Source organism: Heterocephalus glaber, unplaced genomic scaffold (genome assembly GCF_053883595.1).
Source record: "Heterocephalus glaber isolate CG9 unplaced genomic scaffold, H.glaber_assembly_v1.0 deba00001745, whole genome shotgun sequence".
NCBI lineage: Eukaryota > Metazoa > Chordata > Mammalia > Rodentia > Bathyergidae > Heterocephalus > Heterocephalus glaber.
The window spans coordinates 3014702-3040973 of record NW_028258451.1 but is presented as its reverse complement, the minus strand read 5'-3'; the positions used below and the strand labels follow the sequence as shown (position 1 = coordinate 3040973).

The 26272-nt window shown below is 40.0% G+C and overlaps 1 protein-coding gene and 1 pseudogene across 5 annotated transcripts; both read right to left on the bottom strand.

Annotated features, from left to right (window-relative positions):
- Positions 1 to 5372: 5372 nt before the first annotated feature.
- LOC101696717 (uncharacterized) lies at positions 5373 to 13391 on the bottom strand. 5 transcript variants are annotated; one of them, XM_087200857.1, is made up of 3 exons: positions 12875 to 13391; positions 10137 to 10263; positions 5373 to 8848 (listed from the first exon to the last, which is right to left on the bottom strand). In XM_087200857.1, exons 2-3 carry the CDS (start codon positions 10168 to 10170, stop codon positions 7500 to 7502), a joined length of 1383 nt encoding a protein of 460 aa, XP_087056983.1. In that variant the 5' UTR covers positions 10171 to 10263; positions 12875 to 13391; the 3' UTR covers positions 5373 to 7499. The 5 variants fall into 5 exon arrangements, with proteins under 5 accessions (XP_087056983.1, XP_012921715.1, XP_004866597.1 ...); XM_013066261.3 differs by having other exon boundaries at positions 13179 to 13391; XM_004866540.4 differs by having other exon boundaries at positions 5373 to 8608; positions 13179 to 13391.
- Positions 13392 to 24478: 11087 nt separating this feature from the next.
- On the bottom strand, positions 24479 to 25392 carry LOC101713929 (vomeronasal type-1 receptor 4-like; annotated as a pseudogene).
- Positions 25393 to 26272: the final 880 nt, after the last annotated feature.

Sequence of the window (26272 nt, the reverse complement as noted above, 5' to 3'; positions counted from 1 at the left end):
GAAGGTTAGCAGTGAGACCAGAGGATACAGGCAAGAGAAGGAAAGAGAAAAGAAAAATAAGAAATACGAATTAGGACCAGAACAGGAACACAAAGGGAGATGAAGAACAATGTGGGACAGCAAGGGAGCGAGGCAGAGAGAGAGAGAGACAAAAAAAAAAAGAAAAAAGAGAAAAATAAAAATTTTAAGAGTAGCAAAGAAAAAAACAATTAAAAATAAGAGCAAAATCATAGTGGTAATTTTGAAAATAACAAATAAAAGATAAAAATGAAGGGCCTCCTTCAGGGTATGTCTCTGCTGTCACAAGAGACAATGTGTGCAAGCAGTGTGCAGTTATAAGTCAATGAGTCTCAGTAAGCCAGTCACAGACCTGTGACATTCAGGCAGATTTCTGGCCACAAGTCCCCAGTTTAGCTCCCTATCCTTCTGCAGGGTTGAACTCTCCAAGTTTCTATTGCAGGTTCCAGCTGTCTTTCCCCTAAAGATAGTCCAGGATCCAATGGAGCTGATGATCCCTCCAACTTACCAAGCATGGTGGTATGGTGTGCCTTTATTGCAGAGATTCTCTTCACTTTTCCAGTGGGCTTCAGTTTTCATCAGGGAGGCTGAGAGGCCCTCTCTCTGTTCACTTCTGCAGCTCAGGGCAATGGCCTTTATATCCCCCTGTGCCTCTGTAGTGTGGAACCAAGTAGCTGTACAGCCAAGAGGCCAGAGGTGGGGGAGGGGGGCTGTTGTTGCAGGTGCCTGCACAGCTAAGCTGGTGGCTGGTTGGTGTGCCCAGGGGGTCCTCACAGTCTCCTGGTCACAAGTGGGCAGACCTAGCTGGACTGAGCAGGGCATAGTTAGCCTGTGACCGCTCTGCCCACGTGGCTACGCTGGCAGCTGGTGGGCCTATCAGTACTTATTTATTACTGTGTAAATCAAAGACCAACCAAGGAAGAATACTCAGAGGCTATTTGTTCAGAACTTGTTTAGCAATGAGACAGTCACCACCACTTGCATTTTACTATGCTCAGCAGCAGGCAGAGCAGGGGTAATGGTTTACAATACAGTGAAGAGGGAAAGGTGCAGGTATGCTCTAATTGGGAAGCTACAGTTAGGCCAAATGGAAACTGAACAACCTACATAATTGGTTAGGGGTATGTATTTAACATTAAGTCACTGATGTTACATTGAAAATGAAGACAATAATAGGGAGTTGTGTATTAATAATTAATTTGAATATTTGGACCAATTGTTATAGATATTAATGCTTTTTTTCCTTGTTTGTTGCTAGACACAGTGGTCTGAGATGATACAATCTTGACTTACAGATTTATGGCTTCTTGTCTGGTTACTATTGGCAATAGGTGGGTTCTCTGGTCTAGAATATGCAGATTATTGGTCCAAGTTATATTTCTATATACAATTTAGGTATTTTCTGTTCACATATTTTATCAGTACCTCTTTTGTTTTCTGTCTTACAAGAGATTGAAAAATTCATAGAACCCTAGATATTCATTCTTATTGCTCAGAGTTTACTCACTCATTATTACAGATAACTGTAGGCAAGATCTTCTTGACCTTTTAATCTTTTGGCACCACAGAGATCACATAAGGATCAACTAGACTAGTCACTAGAAGAGCAATACCATAGAGTTAATTGACCCTAGATCAGATGAAACCAACCAGCACTATGATTACTGTGACAGAAAGAAAAATAATTACAATCCCTGTAAAGTATCTCAAAACCATAAACCAGAATTTCCCAACCAGGACAAGAACAAATTCTATAGTCCATGAAGATTATCCTTAGTGAAACAAAGCTTTCTCTTTAGGTGATATGTAGTCTGTTTATTTTGCCATCCCCGACATCCAATGCAGTTGCTTCACAGAGAAGGAAGCTGAAACTCCCCTTCTGTGGCCATGAAGTCCACTCTGGGAATGGAGAAAAACAGTATTTACCTGTAGTACCTGGCTCTCTGCATTCCAGGTTTGTACAGCCGCTGTCTCTGAGGCTTGTATTGCAAATGGCAGTTTCGCCTAGAAAGTGCCATCCAGTTCTGCTGTAAAGCAAGGGCTTGGAGATTCAATTACAATTTTATATAATTCAATTATAGATTCAATTACAATATGGAATATTAAAAATGGCAAGACAAGAAAATGTCACTGTCCTTCACTACTTTTGTCAGTGAGATGTAACTGACCTGTATGCCATCTAGAGCAGAGGAGAATCATTAATAGCTTCTGCAAAAGTTAAGGATAGCTTTCTTTCTTTTTTTGGTACTGGGGATCGAACTCAGGACCTTGTGCTTGCAGGGCAGGTGCAGTGCCACTGAGCTAAATCCCCAGCCCTACAATAGCTTTCTTAAACAATCTTTTTATTTGTATGATCCCAGTGGATGGAAACACTGCTTAAATTTTTGAATTAACAGTTCAAGCAGGTGTGTGTGAGTGATCAAAAGTGGTTTCATTTAGAAGATCTTTTCTGAGTCATAATTTCTAACATTGGAGGTCTATAAAATGTGGGTCTCTATACAGAGCGAGGTCCAAAACAATGATTTTACAAAGTATAGGATTTATTTTAGTTCCACAGCCTTACATTGGCTGGCGTATGCATTCAAATTCCTATTAGTTTTTTTCATGTAGTATTATTTATGGTTTCAAAAATAGATATTAATAATTTATTCTTTTTTCTGAAAGATATCTAGCAAAGTCACAGATTGATTTTCTTAAGGTTAATTTTCCACAGAAGTCCAAATGGAAATGCTATTGTCTACAATTTCCTATGGTCTTATTTGATGAAACTGGAGCTGCCCAGATGCTTGTACACTGTAGGTTTGGTTATGGATGGCACATCCAGCAGCCAGTAAGACTTACAGAGGTGGTTCTTGGTATAGATGATTGAAAAACAGCCTTAAATTAATAAACTGTGATCTACCACATAATATTTGTCATGCCTGACCTAAGTGAGTCCTTCACAAACACTTTCAGCAAACAACAGGCTATTTCTAAGGCAATCTCCCTGGCGCCAAAAAGTCCAGTGACTGTCTACACACCTGCACTGACCATCCTTGGAGTCAGTCGTAAACATTTCACCCCAGATTTCTTAGCCCCTTCAATACCTATATAAGCCTAATTCCTTTCCCAGTAGCTGTGAATGTCTCCCATTCTCGATGTTAGCCCATCCACCTATGGACAAAATCTCTCCTAGCTATTTATCTCTCCCAATGTCAGTCCATCTATACATGGATATAATAAACCCGGCTTTTTCCAACTAGCTGCTAGAATCTATCCCTGATTTTAGTTTCTGTTCACTGGAATAAACTTTCTCCTCACAAAAGCCTGACTCCAGCGAGTGGTTTCACATGTGCTATTTATAACAATAAATTAGAAAATAAGTAAAAGTGTCATTATTATGGGTAAAACGAGGGGTCTGTAGAAAATTGGAACAGGAATGACTATAAGTACTGTAGATATAAGGAGTAGTAGTATTTAGACAGAGGAGTCTATTTTCTTTGTCCATGCTGGTTGTGGAACCCAGGGCGTGGTCACATGTTCTACCACTGAGCTACATCTCCAGTCAGACAGGGGTCTCAGCTTGATGTCTTTTTGAAAAAATAAAACTACTGTTTATTGTCTTCATTTCTTTCAAATGACTTGGGTCAGCTATCAACTTTCAAAGTTTAGCTAATTCTGGAAGATCTTCTGTTTCAGGTTCCCTATAGAAATAGTTTTACAATTATGCAATTTGTGATTTTTTTTTTTTTAAGAACCTGAAGATTGATTCTCTGAAGGTTCACTACTGTAATGGTTGTTCATAGTACCTGACACTGCCCCATCCATCTTATCTGTCTTCCCACAGATGAAATCTCATCATGAGGAGGCTGCTGAGGAAGACACTGGGGGAAGGGGGTATTTTAACTGGTGATGGGAGTAGGTAAAATCTGTAAAATCAGTCACGCAGCAGAACAGGCAGATTCTGACTTTCCCTCCTAACATAATGTACCACATCACAAAATACAGATCAAGCCCCACTGATACAAAACTAGAAAGAAGTTGAGATCTCATGTACCATGCACCTGAGAAAAAATATATGAATAGGAAAAACAGACACACTGGCACAAGTCCCATGGTCAGGCACTGGTCCTGACCATGAGAAAGGAACCCCCAACACTCTGCTCCTTCTTGAGAGAGGTTTTGGGCCCACACTTACAGTGCCTAACCCTAAATCTCCCAGTGTTTGGCTTGTAATTCACCTATCTCTGGGTTGCAAGGGACTTGGCTTTCAAGAAGTTTAAATTATTACAGATACCAGCTCCCATCCTTCCCTTTTCTTGTGCCTTGAGGTTAGGAGTCCATCTGGGGCTGTGTGAGCAATTTTGGAGATTTTTGAGCTGTTCTAGGGTTTCTGTTGGGAGCTCATTTGGAGTTCACTATTCAACTGTTTTGTGTGACAAGTTTGGATTCTGTGTTGTGTGTGAGAAACAGAAGCTAGAGATACTGGGTGTGTTTGAAGATGTTATGATTTGCTTGGGAAAGAAAAATATTTGTGTTACTTCACAGATCCCTAGTCAACTGCTGTCTTCTGCTGAGCATGTCATTACACTGGGGCTACACTGTGATGCTCTCCCACCCCACCTCTCCACCATTTCCATTGTCTGTACATGTTGAAAATCAAGCTAAAAAAAGACAGAACATGTCAGTGTACCAATAAATTTTATGTTCAGGAGGAGGAACTAAAAAGGAGAAACTTTTGGTTTTAGGGAATGCCTATGTATCAAAACATAAAAATAAATGTGCTAGACACACAGGGTCAAGTCAGTTATGCCCCAAACTATTTTAAAAGCAAACATAAAACCTTCTTTCTTCCTAATCATCACTCTGTATTTTATTATTTTCTATGCTCTTGAGCTCAGGAATTCAAAAACAATTATTCCATTTTGCAAGTCACATCACTAAAGCATGAAGTTCAAATGTAAGTATTTGTTTCACTATCTAGTTACCCGTTAATGAAAAAGGATGATGCTAAGATTCACTTTTACATATATATAAATGATGTGATCAGACATTTTACTAAAGAACATATAGAGACAGGGTATACATATATGAAAGAAATGTTCAACATGATGAAAAATCAGGGAAATACAACTGATACTATAGTGTGATACTGGTACACATTTACTAAATAAATTAATGTTAAAAAACTAACTACGCTCATCATTGGCAAAGATATGGAAGAGCTGGAAATTTTATACACTGCTCATAGGAATCCAGAGAAAACCCACAGTAGATCAGTTTGGCCTTTCTTAAAAAGTTATACATCCACCTAGTCTGTGACTCAGGCACTGCACTGTTAACACAAGATAAATGAAACATATTCAAGTGAAGAATTATATTCAAATTACTGCAGCAGTTTTATTTACAATAACATAAGAAAGTGTAGACAAAATATCCATGACCAGATGAAAAGTGCTTTATCCATATTACACATGATCTTACCCAAAAGGCTGAGAAGTAATGTGCTTTATCCATAGAACATCAGATGTCTCAGCAATAAAAAAAAAACTATTCATATAAACATGACTGATGAATCTCAAGATAAATAGGCTATTTGAATATATCCACTGGAAAAAAAGAGTAACAACTTTATGATTTCAATAATATACAATTCTGAAAAATAAAAACAAATCTGTTCTACTGGAAGTAAATTAATGGCTACCTGGAAGGCAAAGGGAGCAATGTTAAAGAGCACAAGATAAATATGTAGGTGATGGATTGGTGTATTATGATAGTTATAAGGATAGATTAATGGGTTTATATGAAAGTCAAAACTCATCATGTATAAATACCTGCCATTAATAGCATATGATCTATATTATTAAGAATTTATAAATACAGTTCAAAATAAAAATCTGGATTTCTTTCTGCTTTTGGAAAATCGGATTTGAGAGTTCTATGTAGAGACCACCAACTTTCTTCCTGTAACCTGGAGGACCCCTTTCCTCAATGATAGAAAACTCAGGTGAGTAGAGAAGGCCATTTCCACCTGACTCAGCAGGAGAGGTGGCTGCTCACAGAGGCCACAAGAATGGACGAAGATCCCCATTCTTTCTATCCTTGTATTCCTGGATGCATAGTAGTAACCTTGAGATGAATAGCCCAGAGGCTGCTACATTCCATAAAACCTTTACATCATCTTCTTGGACAACAACCTCAGCTACACAAGATAATAGGACTGAAGGTCCTAAGACCTTCTAAATCTGCTCATCTTCCCCAGCCATAGTGGCTGGAATACTGTGGATGCCTCATCTAGAAGAGGCACCTTACAAACAGTTTGTGGCAATTTCTCCCATTCCTCATTAATGCAACATTTCTGAAACAATTATAATCTCTGTATAATCATGTACCTTGTCATGCTACTCTAAGGAGATCAGGATATTGAGGCAAATATGTTCACTGAAGGACCTAGGGAACATGACTCCCAAACCAGAACTGAACATGATACACTATCACCTGAGAATAAGAGAGTAATTTCATGCTTTATGCTCCCCTTAGAAGCACCAGATTGTCAATACTCCTCAGGTTGACCTCTGAGCCCACAACATATTATGGAATTTAGGATACAAATGAGGACAATGCCTTGCATATTTTTCTTGGAGGCCTCAGGCAGCCATATAAACCAGATCCAAATTAGAGAAGTATATTCTGTCATGTCAACCCCTCTGAGGGACACATCTGGGATCCCAACAAAACCTGGTCACCCCTTTATATTAGCAGAACTTGTTTTCAAACACCACATTCAATGAATAAAATCCCCAAGATAAATGGCGACTTCAGCAGTAAACACTTTATGGTACAATCCAGAGCACTGGAAGGAAGGTAGTTCCCATGGCTGGTGATTTCTGAGGCTGAAAATTTCCATCAAGAGCTATGTGAGTCCAGTAATATCACCTAAAAAGGCAATCCATCATTGCAAGTCACCAGCAGAGTTCTTTTGCCCAAACTGCATCTGGTCCATGCCCTATCTCATCAGAAGAAACAAAAAGAGAACAAATGTTCAGGCTACTTAAAAAATTTCCCCCACAAATGGGAGAACACAGGTTCACTTAGCTGAATACACTGGTATGGGTGAACAGTGCACACTGCAGGCACCTGCAGGAGGTACAGGCGAATTTCTGCTACAGAACCTGCAGTGATATAAATCCAGCAAGGGCCCAGAGTGGGTTAAAAAGTGCAATGCAGCTCCCACATACTTGGAATCTGTATGGATGCTTGGATGTATGAGGATCTATTCAGGAAGACGGTAACCCCTCCAGAGTTGTCACACTAAACAAAACACCACATCCTTACACATCACAGGTGTGATTCCCATGAGAACGTGAATAGATAAGGCCTTCAGCTGAATGTTTTCTCACATTCACTACACTTATGGGACTTTTCTAAAGTCAGTTTTCTAGTGTGAAATGCAGTTGGAACTTTGACTAAAGGATTTTCCATACTGGCCTCTCAGAAGGCCTTTATTGACTATGAATTCTCAAGTGTTTAAGGAGGCTGGAGTTATGGCTAAAGGACTTTCCACAGTAGGTGCACTCATAAGGCCTTTCGCCAGTATGAACTCTCCTATGTTTAATGAGGCTGGAGTTCTGAGTAAAGGATTTCCCACATTCACTGCATTCATAAGGCCTCGATCCAGTGTGAACCCTCTGGTGCTTTTGGAGACTGGAACTGTAGGTGAATAATTTCCCACATTCGCTGCACTCATAAGGCCTTTCTCCAGTATGAACTCTTCGATGCTGAAGGAGGGCAGAGCTTTGGCTAAATGATTTTCCACATTCACTGCACTTAAAAGGTCTTTCTCCAGTGTGAACTCTCCTATGTTCAATGAGGCTGGAGTTTTGGCTAAATGATTTCCCACATTCACTGCACTCATAAGGCCTTGATCCACGATGAACTTTCTGGTGCTTTATAAGACTGGAATGATAAGTAAAGAACTTCCCACATTCATTGCACTCATAAGGCCTTTCGCCAGTGTGAACGCTCTGATGTTGAAGGAGTGCAGAGCTTTCACTGAAGGATTTCCTACATTCACTGCACTCATAAGGCCTTTCTCCAGTGTGAATTCTCCGATGTTTAATGAGGTTGGACTTGTTGCTAAATAATTTGCCACATTCTTCACATTCATGAGGTCGCACTCCAGTGTGAACTCTCCGGTGCTGAATGAGGCTAGAGCTCTGCCTGAAGGATTTCCCACATTCCCCACACTCATAAGGCTTTTCACCAGTATGAACTCTCCAATGATCATTGAGGCTGTAGCTTTTACTAAAAGATTTCCCACACTGATGACAAATGTAACTGCGTTCTCTACTAGGGGCTTTCGGCTGCTCATATTGAGTTTTTCCACTGTGACAGACAGCCCCACAATTACTTTTGCTGTTTGACTGTTCCTTAGTCCACGTGGCCCGATCATGAAGAAATTCTGAGCTGGGTAGGAAGTCCTTCCCCACTCTCCTGCAGGTAAAGTGCTCCCACGACACGTGGAATTTGGACCTGTTCACAAACAAGAACCTGCCCCCATTGCTTCTGAAGCATTTCTGGCCAAACTGCAGCTTTTCATGCTGATGAGTGTCTGTAATGAAACACAATTGGTTTCCACATGCCCCACATCTGTATAGTTTCTGATCAGAATGCGTTCCCTGCTGGTGATGAATCATATGCAAGATGTCTATTAAGAACTGGCTACACATTACACAGGGATGAGTCTTTTGGGGAGATAGACCTTCACTCGAAGTCCTTACTTGGGACATTCCTTCTAAAGAAGCACTCTGCTCAGAAGATGCTGCCACATCCTCTACTCTAGGCCAACAACCTAAGAAAAAGAAATGCTGGTGAAGTGCTAACTTTGGTGAAAGGGAGCACCCCCTATAGGACTATGTGTGACAATCCCAGGAAAAATCCATGGGATTACTGGCAGGACAAGAATGGGTTCAGGTTGCTTGGCGATACTAGGCTATAAAGATGACAGGATGAGGGAGGGCCATGAGGTAAGGGATACATTATGTGATTCAACACAGAGAGGAGACATAGGGCTTAAAATTCAATCCATAGAAGCAATTTTGGGGAGCAATTTGTCAGCTGATAACATGAGTACTAAGTGGAATGGTGTGTCCAGGCCCAAGAAGACACAACTTTAATAAATCAGCTGGCCTTCAAGGACTGCTTAAGACTGTGTGCATATCTCACTACACAATACATACAGGCCAATGTTGGGGATACTGCATGTGAACTACTGAGTAAAGGTGAAGGGACATGGAGTCAAGGGATGTAAGGATTAACGCCAGGGATAGATGCAAGTTTAGATGGGGCAATCTGTACAGTTGACAAAATGGTAAACTGTCAAGAATTGATAAAGGAAATGAAGAAATGAGCTACAGACCCTGAACTGACACAAAAACACTAAGTCAAACTGAATACACACCTACTGCAATTTGAACACAGCCCTCATGTCATCTCTTACCCAGGATCATGTTCCCTCTCAGCTCATTTGCTGTTGCTGGATTCACAGCTATCCTGCGAACCACCGGCTATCTTCCCTACCTTCAAGATACACAGTACATGGCACCCAGCTGATGCAAGTACTAAGGGAAAGGAAAGACCACAGAGACAAGCATTAACCCACCACATGACAGCTCAGGGAAACAAAACCTCAAATATCACACAGAAAACTTCTGAGGAAGGAAATCCAAAAAGAATCCAGGTCCACTTTAGTGTGAACATGTTGGTGACAGTAACCACTTATACTGATAGGGATTAGGAAAGGTCAGTGAAAGGAAGTAGAACTTAGGGCACCTGGGGCCTTGGACATGGTCAGAGACAATCCTTCAGAGAGAGCAAGGAAGGTGGGATACATCAAGGTAACTGTAAGACTCCTGGTCCTGAATCCTTCCCTGCTAGGCTGCAGGGAAACAGGGTTTGGGGCTGTTAAAGGAGAGAAGGCAGTATGCACACCTCAGTCCCACTGACCACAGCATCTACCCAGGAAACTGAGAGGCGAGGAGAGCAGAGCCCATGGTCAAGTTACTAGGACAGACTTACCCCTGGGGAAGGGGAAGCCCACAGACTAGCTCAGGGTACATGGGTGAGTGAGAAGATCTTACCCAGGGAGGTGATAAGTGCCAAGTTCTCCATCATCACATCATGGTACAGGCATCTTTGAGCCTCGTCAAGGAGATGCCATTCATCCCAGGAGAAGTGTATGGCCACATCGTCAAAGGTCACGCTTCCCTGCCATGATGGAGACAGATCAAGCCACAAATAATTCCTCTCCTGAAGGAAAACAATGCATTCCCCTACATATTTGCCCCACGCCCATATTCTTCCCAAGCTCCCCAACTGAGACAAGAAATCACCCCTAGTGTCATTGTCCTGCCAAGGGTTCACTGGTCACCAGGTACAAGTCATCAGCAACAGGGATGAGGACAAACAGACAACTAAGAAAGAAAGAAAGATCTATGTCCTCCCACCCTAAGATATGTCACTAAAATACTCAAGGTCATATAAGTCTCAACAGCGGAATGGGGCTGTCATGGCTGCTCCTTCTCCATGTGTACATCATTTTTTAGGTAACAAATCCTTCCTAACTCCAGATACCATAGCCACATGCCCATGGCCCCACCACCTAAATGCCACACACCACAGAGATTTCCCTAATGTACCCACATTGGTTTTGTTTTAATGCCCTCCTCTTCACACTATTGGTGAAGGTGGCATTCCTGCTCTAGTTTTATGAGGATGGCCAAACACACCATACCAACTGACACTAGATGGAATAACTAGATAGTGGCTTATTAATCACATATAAAGTCACACAAGATGCACATGGAGGTACAGTCCAGAAAAATAGAACAACCAGTTGCTGTGGAATGCAAGATTTGTAAGACTAAAAGTGTGAGGTGCTCCCTGGTTGTGTATTTGATTTGTCTGGAGAACTCTGTAGAGACTTAGAGGAAAAAGAAGGAAGAGAGGGAAAGATAATGGGGAAAAGGAAGAGAGCTGAAATCTTCGAAAAGGAATAAACAGAAATAGTGACTGGTCCCCTTGATAACAGAGTTGTCTATTTGGAGACATTATGAACAGGAAAAAAAGTAGAGAGGGGAAACTTAAATTCAGGTGATTTGATATTGTCCAGATTTCACTAAATGTCAAGATATCAAAGAACACTGGGCCTTAATTTTAAGCCTTATACAGCAACTTAGCACAAAACACTGAGTATCCTTGACAGAGTCAACCAGGATCTAATACTATAATAGACCTCTTATAGCTTACACTAATGGTGGCAGACCCAAATTCTAATATGGCTCCCAGCCTGGCTCCATTTTACCCCAAGATTTAGTCCCAGAGACCATGTGTTCATCTCAGATACTAATAATTCTAATACCCTTCTGTTCAACACTTGCTGTCCAAACTTACTCTGTCTACCTCAAAGCCCAGTCCCAATGGTCACTCCCCCAGGCCAAGCAATTATCACAGATGACCATGATTGCTCTCCCCTCATCCTCCAGCCTGAAAAACACCAGGCCCTATCAAAGGCATCGCAAAATCCAAGGATTCTGCAGAGTGGTGAATAATCACCAGGTCCAGCCCAAGCATCACTTTGCCTCACACACTTACACATTTGCATCTATCTTACAGGCATTCCTCTTCTGCAAGGCTATGCCACCTGGCAAACTATCCCATTTGATGCAACCAATCAAAATGGTCACTTACCTCCCTCACCTATGTTTGTGGAGCCTAATACCATCACCCTAGTATCCAATCAGGAGGCCCAGTACTCAGCCACACTCTTCCTTCTAAAGCCCCCTAATACTACTATGATCACAACTTGACAATTTCCTCTAAATATGATCCACAGCTCACTCATCTTAGTCCATACAATAACCACTTTTGGTATGTCTCCATTCTCAACCAATCACTAGATTTTCACCTGCATTCAGCTCCCCACTGAGTTCCACTATTCAGTGGCCTCTGAAACATCTCAAACATGCATCATGACCAAAATCAAGCTCCTGATGTTCCCAGCGAACATTACTCTTCATTCCAACTTGACTGAACTTTTAGTCCTATAAAAACCACAGGGTCATCCCTGAGTCGTTTCACTCTCTTGCTGTCCACATTTGAAACTTTTAGCTGCTCTTTTTAAAAATTCAGTTTCAGAATGTAATCACATCTCCTAAGGCACAACATTGGCCCGTTAACACTCACCTGGGCTATGTCAATACCCTGAGCCCCTTCTTCAGCTTCAGTCTGCTTGCTACTCTGCAGACCAATGGAGACTGTTAAGACCTTGGTAAAGCCACCTCCCTTTTCTAATCCAAATTTCCCATCATCTTCTGAAGGGACGCACAACTTCTCAGGCAGCCATTGCAATCCCCATGCCCCCTGCTCTCTGTTCTCATATAAAAGAGACCCATGGTTTCCTAAATATTCCCAGCTTAATTTTAGTTCCAAGCACTTCCATACACTAGTACCAGTTCTAGGAACAATTTTCCAAAACTGTTCACCCCGGCTGCGGTAAGTGGGAGCACCGCCACATAACCATGGATTTAATGGCTTAGGCTTGGAGTTTCTCCAGGACTCTACAACCAAGAACTAGAAGAATAGCTCCTAGGAGCCCAGAACACAACAATGCAGAGAACAAGCTGGTGGAGATCAGGCCACTGCGGGAAGGGGGTCACCCTCCACTTCCCTGTGTGGGTTCCATTCGCCCTTTCCCTACGGCCGTGGGAGCCACGGGAAGAGGCAGGACCTAGGATCCAAGCACGGCGGGCTGAAGGAGCTCGGGCTTTCCTGTACTGTGCCTGGCGCTGAACTCAGGCGACCTTCTTGGCTGGCTTACCTCCAGTGTGAGTGCTCCCTGTCACCGCTAACCAGACAAGGGACTCTGTGCATATGCAAGGTCTCGGTGCCGTGTCCTCATGGCCCCTCCACTGCACGCTGCCTCGCAAGGTCTGAGGGATACCTCGGAACCTCGACAGCAGGGCCTGTCCTCCGTACAGAGCCCCAGGAGAAGGGCGCTGCCCTCCGACCCGGGACCACCCGGTCTCGCTGGTGCACTGCCCGCAGAGGCAGGTGGGTCTGGGGCTCCGAGTGCTCCTGGCCCGGCACAGGGGTCTGAGGCTGGAACCTGGACGCGGGCTCACCTGGGCCGGGGACCTCGGCGCGGCCACCGCCATCGACCCTGCAGGCCACCCGGGCGGGGCGGGGCCTGTCCTGGGGCTGGCGTGGACGCTGTGGACCCGCCTCGGTGCGGGGGACGACGGCCGCTCTCTGCCGTCAGGTTCTAGTCTCCTCGACACCAACCCGGCGCCCCGGAGCCTCAGACCGGAACTTGAGGGAAGTCACAAGGCCCGCCTCAAAGAAGACACCGGAAGTCCTGCCCCTTTGTGTCTCCATGGAAACTGTTAATTCTGTGCTGTGCCGGGTTCTTCCTTCCTGGCTTCCCCGCGGTGCATTCCGGGCAATGTAGTTTGCGTAGACCCAGGGCAGGCGCTGGCCCCCTACCACCCCGGGAAGGCGCACTTCCAGGGAGCATCGAGATCTGCTTTTTCTAGTTCTGAACCGGGAAACGGAGTATCTGAGATGTGGGCTGGACGCCTACGTGTTGGAAGGCAAATCTTTTCAAACTCCATTCATACAGTTCAGCTAGACCTAAATATATAGTATTGTAGATACTCCTAAATGATATTAGTCCAAAAGCGAATATTATAGTATTTTATAGAGTCATTTAGACACAAAATGCCTGCGCTGGCAGGGAAGTTAATAAAAAATGATCTTATTGCAGTCGAAATTTACACTCCTGGATTATTAAAGTTAGATTGTCAGTTTGTGTGTTTTATCATGGACAAGAGAAAAAAATATGCCAGAGTGGCATGATAGTCCCTCTAGAAGACAGAGAGAAATTGGGGGCCATCCTGCAGCAGTAATCCAAAGATGTATCTTTCTGTGGTTCCCATAGGCAGCTTCTCTTATGTCTGCATAGTCAGTTATTTTGTCCAGCTCAGTGAGCACCACTTTCACGAATTCAACTAATGACTTTCTTCCTTATACGATTCTAACATAAACCTTGAAGAATAAACAATGAAAAGACTACTGTTTTAGTACGGGACAAATTGAGGACACAATGCTTTTTAATAAGACAGTGAACACACATTTTCAGGAAGTAAGGCATGAGCCTTTGGGTATTTTGGGAGTAAGTTTCAGTAGAAGAAGCAAGTGAGTAAGTGGCCTGGGTGGGTGGAGAGTTCACAGGGCTACTCAGCAGCAGAGGCCCTGGGACTCCAGCCTGTGGGCCTTCATCTGTTTTGCTCACTGCAGAGACACTAAGTGATACACATATTCCATTTATTGATGAAACCTCTCCACTTTAGTAAATCTAAGTCATTGCATCCTTTCTTAGCACAGGATGTTTACCCACACCAAAAATTATGTAGTACTCTGACCTACAATATTCGCCTTCCATATTTGTACCATGAGTCTCTCTGTTCTGTATTAGCTCCCCAGGTGACACAAATATCATATATTGACATATGATGAAAAGAATACAGGAATCACAGATATCATCTGTAATTTATTTTTGTGCACAATATAAATTAGCATGTAATTCAAGTGCAATACAGAAACTAATAGCATAAATTAAAAATATAATACAAATCAACATAAAGTTTAGTGTTGTCTGACATATTATACTATGATAAAATATAATATAACATTCAACACTAACCTCAAGTCTGAGATTAAACACTCAAGGAAATGTCTTGAATTCCCAAAATAATTTCTAAGTCATGTTGAAGAGGATATAGCCATGGCTCTAAGTGAGAGAGAAGTCACATCAGTGCCACACTGACAGAACTTGGTTGAAATGTGCTTTCTGGAGCTCTTCAGAAACCTTCAGTCAAGATGTCCTGGGGCATCTGAGTACAAAGAGGCAATTCAACGGAATCACTCTGCTGCAAACCCTCCTGGAGGAGGGTGCAGAGGGGAGGCTGTGGTAACCAGGGGGCATGGAGATCATGCAACCATTAGGAGACAGAGGATCAACTTCCTTGTTGGTGGAAATAGAGAAACCTGGGTCTCTCAGAATCTTGTGCTGAGCCAGGCACTGGAAAAGTCCAGGGAACCTCAAGGCCCTTGCAGTATCATCATGATAGCGAGCCAGATATGGACTTTTTCCTTCTACATTCTGAAACGTAACTATCTTTTCTCATCACAAATGTAAATTTAAATTAAATCATAACAAATTTAAATTAGTTAAGCATATGCACTTATTAATGCACTGCCATTTCTGGCTATGGAGTAGGATCAACGCTTCTCATAAACACAAGGTGTCACAAACTTCCAGCAGAACACCTGGAACTTCTTACTCATCTAAACATTAGGAAAAGCAAATCAGTTTTCTTGTTCAGAATAGGAGCCATTTAGACTAAGGAAGAATGAAAAAACTATCATTTTCCTTTCTCAGAAAGGAACATAGAACTGAGAGACACAGATGTTATTGCTGGAGAGCACAAAGAAGCCAACTGTTGGAAAACATGAGGCCATGACAATAGGATTGAGCACAGGGCAGCAGCTTGTACTCAGTCAGGAAAAACAGGGTGAGGAGAGGAGAGACAATGCAAGGTGATGGAAGGAGTCACTGTGACAGCACACATGGCAGAGAGGGCACAAATCCCCCTAGACCTGTGTCAGATTTAAAAAAATTATCTTATACTCCAGTGGAAAAATAGGGCCTAGAGGCAGAGTTGTTATTACTGATAAATACAAAGGGGGGAAAGGTGGGGAAAGGTATATACAAATGAAGATGTGCATTAGCCATAGTTTGGGGTTATACAGTGGTACATAATAGAGGACCAGGTTGGGAGAGGGTGAGTGGAAGGTGACAAATGTGCACACCAGAATCAGGACAGCTTGGGTGGCTCTGGTCTCAGGAGAGACTAGTAAAGTGGTGGGTACTGTGGATGTACTGAACATGTCGCTAGTGTATGTAGAGGATACTCACCATGGAGTTACAAGCCACGCTGTGAGACCCAAACATAGAACACCAGTTAAGCAAAGTAGGCAACACATATGGTACAGTTGGAATAGTGCCAGAAGCAAATCAGTGAAGTATCCAAAACTCAATGTCCTAGTGGCATTTCTGTTGTTTCTAAGGCCACTCACTCTGATGGTAATCATGATGTTAAAGGCAGATGCATGAACTGGCTGATGAACAGAAGTGTCGAACGTACTATACAGTCTGTGTTTAGGCCTGAATCACCTGGTATTGCTAGGGTGCTTTTGGTTACCTGGAGCCAATGCAGGAGGCATGTGATATACAGGGAAATTCCACAGGGTACTCAATAAAGGTAGACAACAAGTTTACATCCAATGTAATTCAGGAAATATTTGAAAACAAACATTGACATCATTGAATTCCTTTTGAGATAATAACCAAATAGTAGGCAAAACCTGACAAGGAAACAAAAACCACGACAAAAGAGAAAACTATATACCAATATTCCCAATGAATATACCTGCAAAAATTCTCAAGAAAATAGTTGCAAATCAAATTCAACAACAGATTGATAAGATCATACACAATGATCAAGTTGGTTTTATGTCAGGGATGAAAGGATCATTCATTATACAGTAATTAATAAATGTAGTAAATCATATAAATAGAATGAAGGAAAAAAACCCACATGATCATCTCAAAAGATACAAAAAGATAATTTGATAAAATTCCAAATAACTTCTAGATAAAAGTCTTAAAGTATGGAAAGATCATACTTCAACTTAATAAGGGATATATGTGGGAAAACTATAGCCAGCTACATACTGAATGAGGAAAACCCATAAAAGTAATACCAATAAATAATATTATTTATTCTACCAAAGCTTATATTTCACTTTATAACTTTTATTTTACTTGAAAGACAGACCTTTTCCTTGTCACTGAATTGCAGTGGAAGAATGAAAAAAGTACTTTAAAATTATATTTCTTATGCAATAGTGAGGGCCAGAGGCAATAAACATGTGTGTATTCTTTTTCTTTTTCTTTTGTATATATGCATAACGTGCATATAAATAAACAAATAAGTTTGATCATATCACATAATATATGGTGCTTGGGGAGTTTTCCTTTTCATACTATCAACATTTCTAGTAAGAATGTAGTGGGTACTGCTCCAACCAAAAAATTTACAGCATGATAATACTTGTACTTAGCACCTGTTAATATTCAAGTAAACAAAAGCTGAGGGTTGACATATGAAGGGATTTGTAAAGTTGAGATATTAATGAAAAAGATACAATATTTCTTTTGTAAATAAAAACCAGTTCTGGAGATCTCCCAGTGACTATGTCCAATGATATAATATCCCACATAGGGTTGAAATTGCTAAGAGAGTAGTTTAATGTTTTAACCACATACTCAAAAGTAACCGTATTAGTTGGCAGATACACTAACTAGAGAGATTGTGAGAACTATTTCCTAACATAGACATATATTCACACATTTAAATTTACACTTTCAATATATTCAATTTTACTTGACCACCATGCCTCAATGAAATGAATTAAAATTTGTCAAGTTAAGCAAAATTAAAATGCCTGTGGCTATATATATCTAAAACTTCAATCCTTTACTGCATTTTAAAGAATAGTATAGCTTTGCACTACTTTAATATAGAAAAAAAGGATTGGAATATTTTAATCCAATTTATGCTTGATTCATTGGAAATGCAATCTAATAGTTTTAGAGATAAAATTTGGGAAACAGTTGACATCCTCAGGATATCCCACCCCTGAAATAAGCTATGTTCAGAAAATACTCTACATTTTAGAATGTCTCGATATTTTCATCTTTATAGATATTGCATACTTTTTGCTATTTACTAAAGATTTTCTTACAGAGGTTTTGAATATATTATGTAGAGATGCATATGTTTTTCTTGAGCCCTGTCTGGGGGCCCCTTAACTACTTTAGTTTTGAATTCTGTGTAAAATTTATTTCTATCATAGGCTTCATCTAAATGTACTGACAACGAGTGCAGCAGCAATCCATCCCATGAACTTCTCTTAGTTACCCATGCCAGTAATTATATGATTTAGCAAGGGAAAGAAAATGAATAAACATCTACACATGAGTATGTACATCGTTCTTCTTGTTATTAGTATTCTTCGCTCATGTTTATGACATATAATGTTTAATTCATTGAGGTTAGGTTAATTCCTAGGTATTTAAATTTCTTGATGTTCTTGTGAATAGTAGTATTTTCCTAATCTCTTTCTCATTGAGTTCATTATTAGTGTATAGGAATGCTCTTCGGTTTTGTGTGTTGATTTTGATCCTGCTACATTGTTGAATTTGGTTATTAATTCTAGGGGTCTTTTGGTAGAGTATTTTTAGGTCTTGTAGGTATGGGATCACGTTATCTGCAAATAATGATACTTTGACTTCATCTTTTTCTACAGGTATCTGTTTTACTTCTTTCTATTGGCTGATTGCTCTGGCTAATGTTTTGAGGTCTATTTTAAACAAGAGTGGTGATTTTGGAGGAAAAGCTTTCAGGTTTCCCACATTTATTATGATGTTGGCATTTATTGATTTGTGTGTATTGAATCATACTTGCAACCTTGGGATGAAGCCTACTTAGTCATGGTATATAATATTTTTGATGATTTGTTGCATTCTGTGTGCCGTTATATTGTTGAGGATTTTTGCACCTATGTTCATTAGTGAGATTAGCATGGCATTCTCTTTTTCTCATTGGATCCTTATCCAGTTTTGGAATCAGGGTAATTCTAGCTTTCTCTTTCAATGTCACTAAAGAGTTTGAGGAATATTGGTATTAGATCTTCCCTGAAGTTCTTGGATTCAGCTGTGAATCCATCGTGGCTTTTCTTAATTGGTAAGTTTATTTTTTTATTACTGCTTCAATTTCATTACCTGTATTGGATTATTTAGTATTTTTAAGTCTTAGTAATTCACAATTATCTAGGAATCTCTCCATTTCTTTTGGGTTCTCCAATTTTGTGCCATATAGGTTTGTGAAGTAGTTGGTAATAATTTTCTGGATTCTGGCAGTGCTCCTTGTGATTTCACACTTTTCATTTCTACTTGCATTGATTTGTGTTTTTTCTTTCCTTTTTGGTAAGATTTTGTTCATCTACTTTGTTTATTTTTTCAAAGACAAGTTCTTTGATTCATTGATTATTTCTATTGTGCTTTTAGTCTCCATTTCATTGAATGGAATGTTTTGTGGCTGGTCTGAACATGGAAATGTGAGGCTAGAACTTTCTATTTTGATCTTTGGGGATTGGATCCCAAATACTCTATACAGAGCATGGCCCTATTCAGAACATTTTACCAAACACCTAATATCGAGTCCTCTAATGCAATTAATCTGCATCATCCCAGATGCCAGTGACTTGTTGACATAGGCTTGGAATTTGCTCTGGTTAAGAGGAGGTAGCTCATGGGGCCTTAATATCAATAAACTTAGGTAAGTTCCTGGAGCCTGAAGGTGAAAGTGACTATCTTCAAACTAATTTCCCATCTAATGTTTTTCACCTGGAATCAGACATCAGCTGCAGATCCCTAGGGACAAAAGTGGTGACAAATTCTCCCAGGTGCATTGAAGAGGCTTGACTGAAAAAAGTCTAGGACCTTGGATCACCAACCCTAGTCCATAGCAATAACACACACACACACACACACACACACACACACACACACATGCTATGTATATATACTGACACTCTATACTGGCACCTTCACTCATAGGCTTTCCCAAAATTTCTGAAATGTTCATATTGACTATCATCTTCCTTCTCCTGCATCATCCCCTCTTAATGTGTGTCTGGGCCAATGAAGACTGCCCCCTCAAAATGATCAGCATTGTGCATGGGGATGGGGACATGGTGATCACAGGACTTTTCTCCCTTTTAACCTATTTCTATCCCACTGATAGCATTGACATAAAGCCTAGCAAGGAATCCATTCTCTTAGAGTAAGTGCTTATTTGAAATTTATTTTTCTGCTTGATTAACAGGACAGATAATTTCTCAAGGGTCTTTGAAGGGATAGATCAGTGTTCTCTAGTACCTACTGTACCCTTCTCACTCATATTCAGAGAACTCTTTCTAATATTTTTGGTCTCTTCTTGTTCTTTTTCACTTTTCGAAGGTGGGAAGACATTCGTATTTTATAAAAGTATCTTTTTAGCTTCTACTTTTCGGAGTTGGAAGCGGAGGCCGACACCACTCTCCACCTCAGTCCTCTTCCTGTCTTAGCTGTCCCTGCATGGCATTAAGTGGCGTCCATTAGAATTACAAGCCAAGTTCTTGACTGGAGTTCAGTGCTAAGAGGCTGTTGTAAAATATTTCTTTCACAAAGTTCAGGGTTTGCTGATGTTTCTTTTTTAAATTTAAAATTCCTAACATCTCTATAGGTGGCATTCTTATATCGCACCAGCTTAAACAGACTATACTGTAGGCATTCAGTTACATTTTAAAGTAATCTATAAATCTGGTTTCATGGAGGTGTAATTCAGGCCTGGGGGTATAATTCAGACCAGGAACAATTGATGAGTATTCTCTGAGATTTTTACTATCCAATTTGGGTGTTTTTCATTTGGACATGTGCATATTGTGTTTTAATATTATAACATCAATTTTGTAGTCAAAGGTGTAGTTAATAACACTCAGAGAATACTTACGAGTGACTTGTGCTTCTATGATAAAATGGATTGTAACTGAAGTCAATATTTGCTGATGCCTTTCAGTAAACATTTAACCATAAGTCATACAAGTTGTATCTGCTCCTATTTCGGGGCAGGAATAACACAGTTAGAAACTAGGGCCTCTTCGTGCAGTAGGAATATGTACTAATCTCATGTTCCTCACCATGTTCAGATACTTGCTTATATTATTAATCTTGGATATGTTTCCCATGTTTTTATGCATTTTGAATAAACTCTTGGGTTCAAGTGTTCTTCTGCCTCAGCTTCTTCTGTAGCTGGGATTATACACATACACACACACACACACACACACACACACATATATATCATGTGTTTCTTCTTTTCGTAATTTCCCAAAATGTTTTCAAGTCATTGCTGATGAGTTTAATGTAAAATGTTTGTTTCATGGCTGCATATGACTGTTGTTTCTTAGGAAGTGTCACACTGCAGGAATTTTTGGTCACTGAGTCAAATAAGTCTGGTCTTTGTCTTCTGAAACTGGTTAAAGAAACAAAAATATCCATGGCCCTTATTGAATGGGATATGAGTTGTTTATTTACTCAGGACCTAACTTTTGTTATAGGGACCACTGCAGTGTTGTATTGCACAGGGCAAGTAAGTTGGACTAGATTCTCCATACTACATAGGCTCATTGAATTGATACTTAAAGAACAGGATGGAGGGCACTAAAGGTATTGTAGCACCAGTGAACAGGAGCTTAGGCCTCCTAAAGAGAAGATGGGGACATCAACACACCCTTTTTCACTAATTGTTACAAAAGAGTACTTTATGATGTATCAGTAAGATTCAGAAGTGGATTTCTTAGGCAGAATCAAATAGGTGTACATTCAAAGGAAACTGGTTCTGTGCTCAAAGTGTGAGGATCCCTGACTTTTGGGATTTGGAGTGTTTATGTGGGCTTGAAGGATTCTCTGGAGGAGTCTTCGGGGTCCTTACTATCAGTGGATTTGGATGAAAACAGTGGCTAGATGTGCAGAGTATGATCTTCAAACTGCTTTCCAACTTCGAATTTTATACCTGAACATCGGAACTCAGATGCAGGGTCCCAAGAGAAATGGCTGCTAGTTCCTCCAGAAGCAGAGAAGATGCTTGTTTGAAAGGAGTCACCCGCGTCCAAATAAAAAATGTACATGTACATAAACACATGATACACATAAACACATGTGTAGACACCAAGCTGACACTTCGCCCTAAAATATTTCTCATAACTCTCTGGATTTTGGTGTCACCCATTATGATTTTGCCCTTTTTATTTCTAATTGTGTTAATATTAGTCTTTCATTTCTTTCTTTGCATTAGGTGACTTATTTGGGATCACTGGGCATTCACTGCCATAAATTTTCTTCTTAAACTGCATTCATGGCATCCCATACGTTTATGTATGTTCTGCTGCTACTTTCATTTGATTCTAGAAACTTTTAAATTTCTTCCTTAACTTCTTCTGTGGCCTATTGTTTATTCATGAATGTATCATTATATCTCAAAGTATTTGCATTGTTTCCATGGTTTCTTTTGCCATTTATTTCTACTGTAATTCTACTATGATCTGATAGCATGCAGGAGGTTATCTCAATTATTTAGTGTTTATTTTAGCATGCTTTATGACCTAACATATGGTCAGTGTTTTAGAAAATTCCATGTGCTCCTGAGAACAATGTATATTCTGTTGTTTGGGGGATAAAACACTCTGTAGAGTGTTAAGTTCTTTTGTTGTGGTTCATCTTTGATATTTCTTTGTTACTTTTTGTCTGGTTGATCTGTGTGCTACTGAATGTGGGGTATTGAAATTGCCCCCTATAATTGCCTTGATGTTTATCTGCTCACCTATTTCCAGTAGTATTTGTTTTATGAAATTAGTTTCAACTTTCTGTGTCTGACTTGTTTCACTTCACAGTATGGTCTCAGGGATCCCAGTCATCCAGCAGGAAATCTAGTTTTTAATAGATCCCAAGGATGTAAAAGTATGTTGGAAAACCTAATAAACATTCACTTAAAATGATTAACATTAAAAGATTAATATAAGGTTTTAATAAAAACGTTAAAAATTTTATTTATTTATTTTAATTCTTTTATTGGTACATTTTAGGTATACACTATGTTTACATTTATCATTGGGTGCTTGTACCTGTACGTGATGGATCTTGGTTCTTATTTTTTTTTAAATGATGTACTTGTCCTCTAGCTTAAAAGATGATAGGGCCAGGGATTTAGTTCAGTGGCGCTGCGTCTGCCTTGCAAGCAGAAGGTCCTGAATTAGATCCCCAGTACTGAAAAGAAGATGATAATATCAGGAAATCCTTGAAGGCATGGCCTGATTTCCACAGTATCTAAATATATATATATCTATATATGTATAGATATATGTATACATATATATGTATAGATGTTTATGAATTTTAATTTTGAGCATTCATAAAATATCCTCACCAAGAAAACTTTTTGAAAAATTAATGATTTTAAATACAGTGTAGCATTACATCTTCTTGCTTACCTTAAAACCACATAAAGACATTATTACAGTGCTCTAGTTTGTACGAGATTAATATTTACTTTCTTGGGCCGGGGATCTAGCTCAGTGCTTTCGCCTCCTGCTGCGCAAGCGCAAGGACCTGAGTTCAATCCCCGGTACCAAAAAAACAAAACAAAACAAATATTTACTTTCTTACGGTTTAAACTATATAAATTTTGTACATTTAGTTTATGAGTTAGAAAGCTCATTACTGAGGGAGGGGAGGGAAAGAGGATGAAAAAAATGAAGATGTGTGATGTACATGTGCCAATTCCCCACAAGGAATGTGATCGTTATGTACTGTAAGCACGTGTCAATAGAAATAAAAATTTAATGAAATAGAAAAGCCATTATTTCCAGAAATAATTGCAGCCGTTTAGTGCAGTGTCTCAAAACGACTGATTTTTATTCCGGCTGAGTCCTTTCCCTCAGTTTTCTGAATGCGCATACAATTTCTCAGCAGCTGCCCTTCACATGCACCTCACATTCCCCTTGAAGTCCTCGTCCCGTCAGTCAGCACTGGGGAAATCCCTGCAGAGTGTTCTTTCCAAACACAAAATTATTATGACCAGGAGATAATTTTGCTAGGCTTCAGACAAGATCAAATCCAACGGGTGTATTTTCTCATAGTCAAAAACTTGACCTAAGAGTAATTACAGTATTTAAATTGTGTAACAATTTGTGCAGACATTGGTGAAGTCTATGTAGTGGCTAACACTGCGTATGTTCTATAGGCAGTTCTGAAAAGAAAAATGCGGTATGAAGCCTAATATTCATTTTATACAATTCAGGAGTCATTCACAGAGACACCAGCTATCTTCAAAGTCCTTATATTGCTAGCATTTGGCAATTTCATCAGCTTCCATTTGCCTTATTAATGGAACCAGTAGGACTAAGGCCACCTGTGAAAGGAATGAAGTGATCGGCCACCTGCGCCATGAAATGCTATTTGTATGTGACCCCTCTGATCCCAGAGTTTGTAGGGTGAACAGGAATGTCTTAACTTCAACGAAGCGCACTGCAGGCTCTATGATGGTTAGGATGACTGTGCCTATCTAATATATATGTTCTTGAATTATCTAATAGGGACATGTCCATACTACGGTTAAGATTTAAATAGTGGATTAAGGAACATACAAAGATATAAGAGTGCATAAACCACTAGAATTTGTGCCAAATTTAGAGAAAATTACCTTTTCCCACAACTGGAAAAATAGACTCTAAAGGCAGAATTGTTGTTATTGATGAAGACAAAGGGGCAAAAAGTGGGGAAACATGTTTCTACAAAGGCAAAGATGCTTATTACACATAGCTTTGGATTTTCAAAGAAAGCTGAGTAGCGCACTAGGATAGAAGAGGTGGAGTAGAAGGTGACAAAGGTGCACACCAGGATCAGGATGGTTTGGATGGCTCTGGCCTCAGGGGAGACTCGAGGGGAGCGGTGAGCACTGTGGATGTACTGAACCTGCCTCCTGTGCCTGTAGAGGGTGCTCACCATGGAGCCACTGGCCCAGGCCATGAGACCCCAACACAGAGCATCACTGAAGCAAAGCAAGAAAACATACAGTGGTGTCACGATGGTGCCAGAAACAGACCCTGAGCACAACCCAAAATTAAATCTCTTAGTGAAATTTCTGCTGTTATGACGACCAGTCACTCTCATGATCATCATGATGTTGAGCAGAAGATGCATGAGCCAGCTGAGTGAACAGTAGGGACTGATGTACCTCGGGGCTCCGTGTTTCAGCTTCATCCACCTGGTGTTGCTGGGCTGACTGTGAGTGCTTGGAAGGAGCTCAGGAGGCAGGTGGTGTACAGGGAGATTCCTCGGGAAACGCGACTCAAGTAGACAACAAGTTTACATCTAGTGGCATCCAGTAAATATTTCAACCTGAATTCTCTCAATGTCTGAGGAATTCCTCCTGAGATAATAGTCAAGGAATTGGCAAAGGTCAAGTGCTTTATAATCAGGTCTATAGGCATCAAATTCTTTCCAGTGTATATGGACAAGAAATAGTGAAATAGAAGCAACGAATTGCCTAGAATTCCCACAGTTGTCTGGAAAAACAAGAAAATACCCATTGCTAAGTTCTCTGGAATCATTTTCTTTTCACCTAAAGAAAAAAACTTTACTATCACAACAGGTTCAAGACAGAATGTTAAACTGTGCATTAGTTTTACTAAAGTAGCTTAAAGCAAATACTCATCTCTTTATCAGCATAAATCTTTACCATCAATAAATATCTTTAAAAGTTGTCATTTATATTAAGATATATTTTGTGCTGATCTCTCTTGTTACACACATTTAGCAATGTTTATTGGTTGAGAAATTGAAGTAGTCTCAATTTGTAAAATTTCTGTCAAGTGCTGTTCATTGTTATGACTAATTTGTGTTCTTTTTAAAAAGAAGTTTATTCTTTCCTAATTCCTCTTTAGATAAAAACATGCAAATATCCCATATAGGATACAAATAAACAGTACAGTATTTGTTTAGTAATACCTCTATAAAAATGTTCCGATAGGACAGAATAATTGAAATATTTGAACAAGACCCTTATCTTCATTTAAGTCAGACACAAGAATGTAATACTCATCAAAATTGCAATTGCTAAAAATATTATCATGTAGTCAATATTATAAAAATTTGAAATAAATTTTAAATTTATAAAAAATAAATATATTAGGAAATATTGAATTATCTTATTTATTAATTATTTATTTTTGCAGTACTAAGGATTGAATCCAAGACCTCTGCAGTGAGCTACATTCTCAAACTTTCTTATTTATTTATTTCAATTTTGAGACAGGGTCTAACCAAGTTGCTAAGTTGCTCGGGCTGGGACCAAACTTGAGATGCTCTTGTGTTGGCCTCCCAGAGTTCCAGGATGATGCCAGCAGCATACACCACCATTCCCGGCTTACTTTTAAATCAGGTTTTATATTTGGTCTGAAAATTTCAAAAATGACAAGTAGTGATAATTCA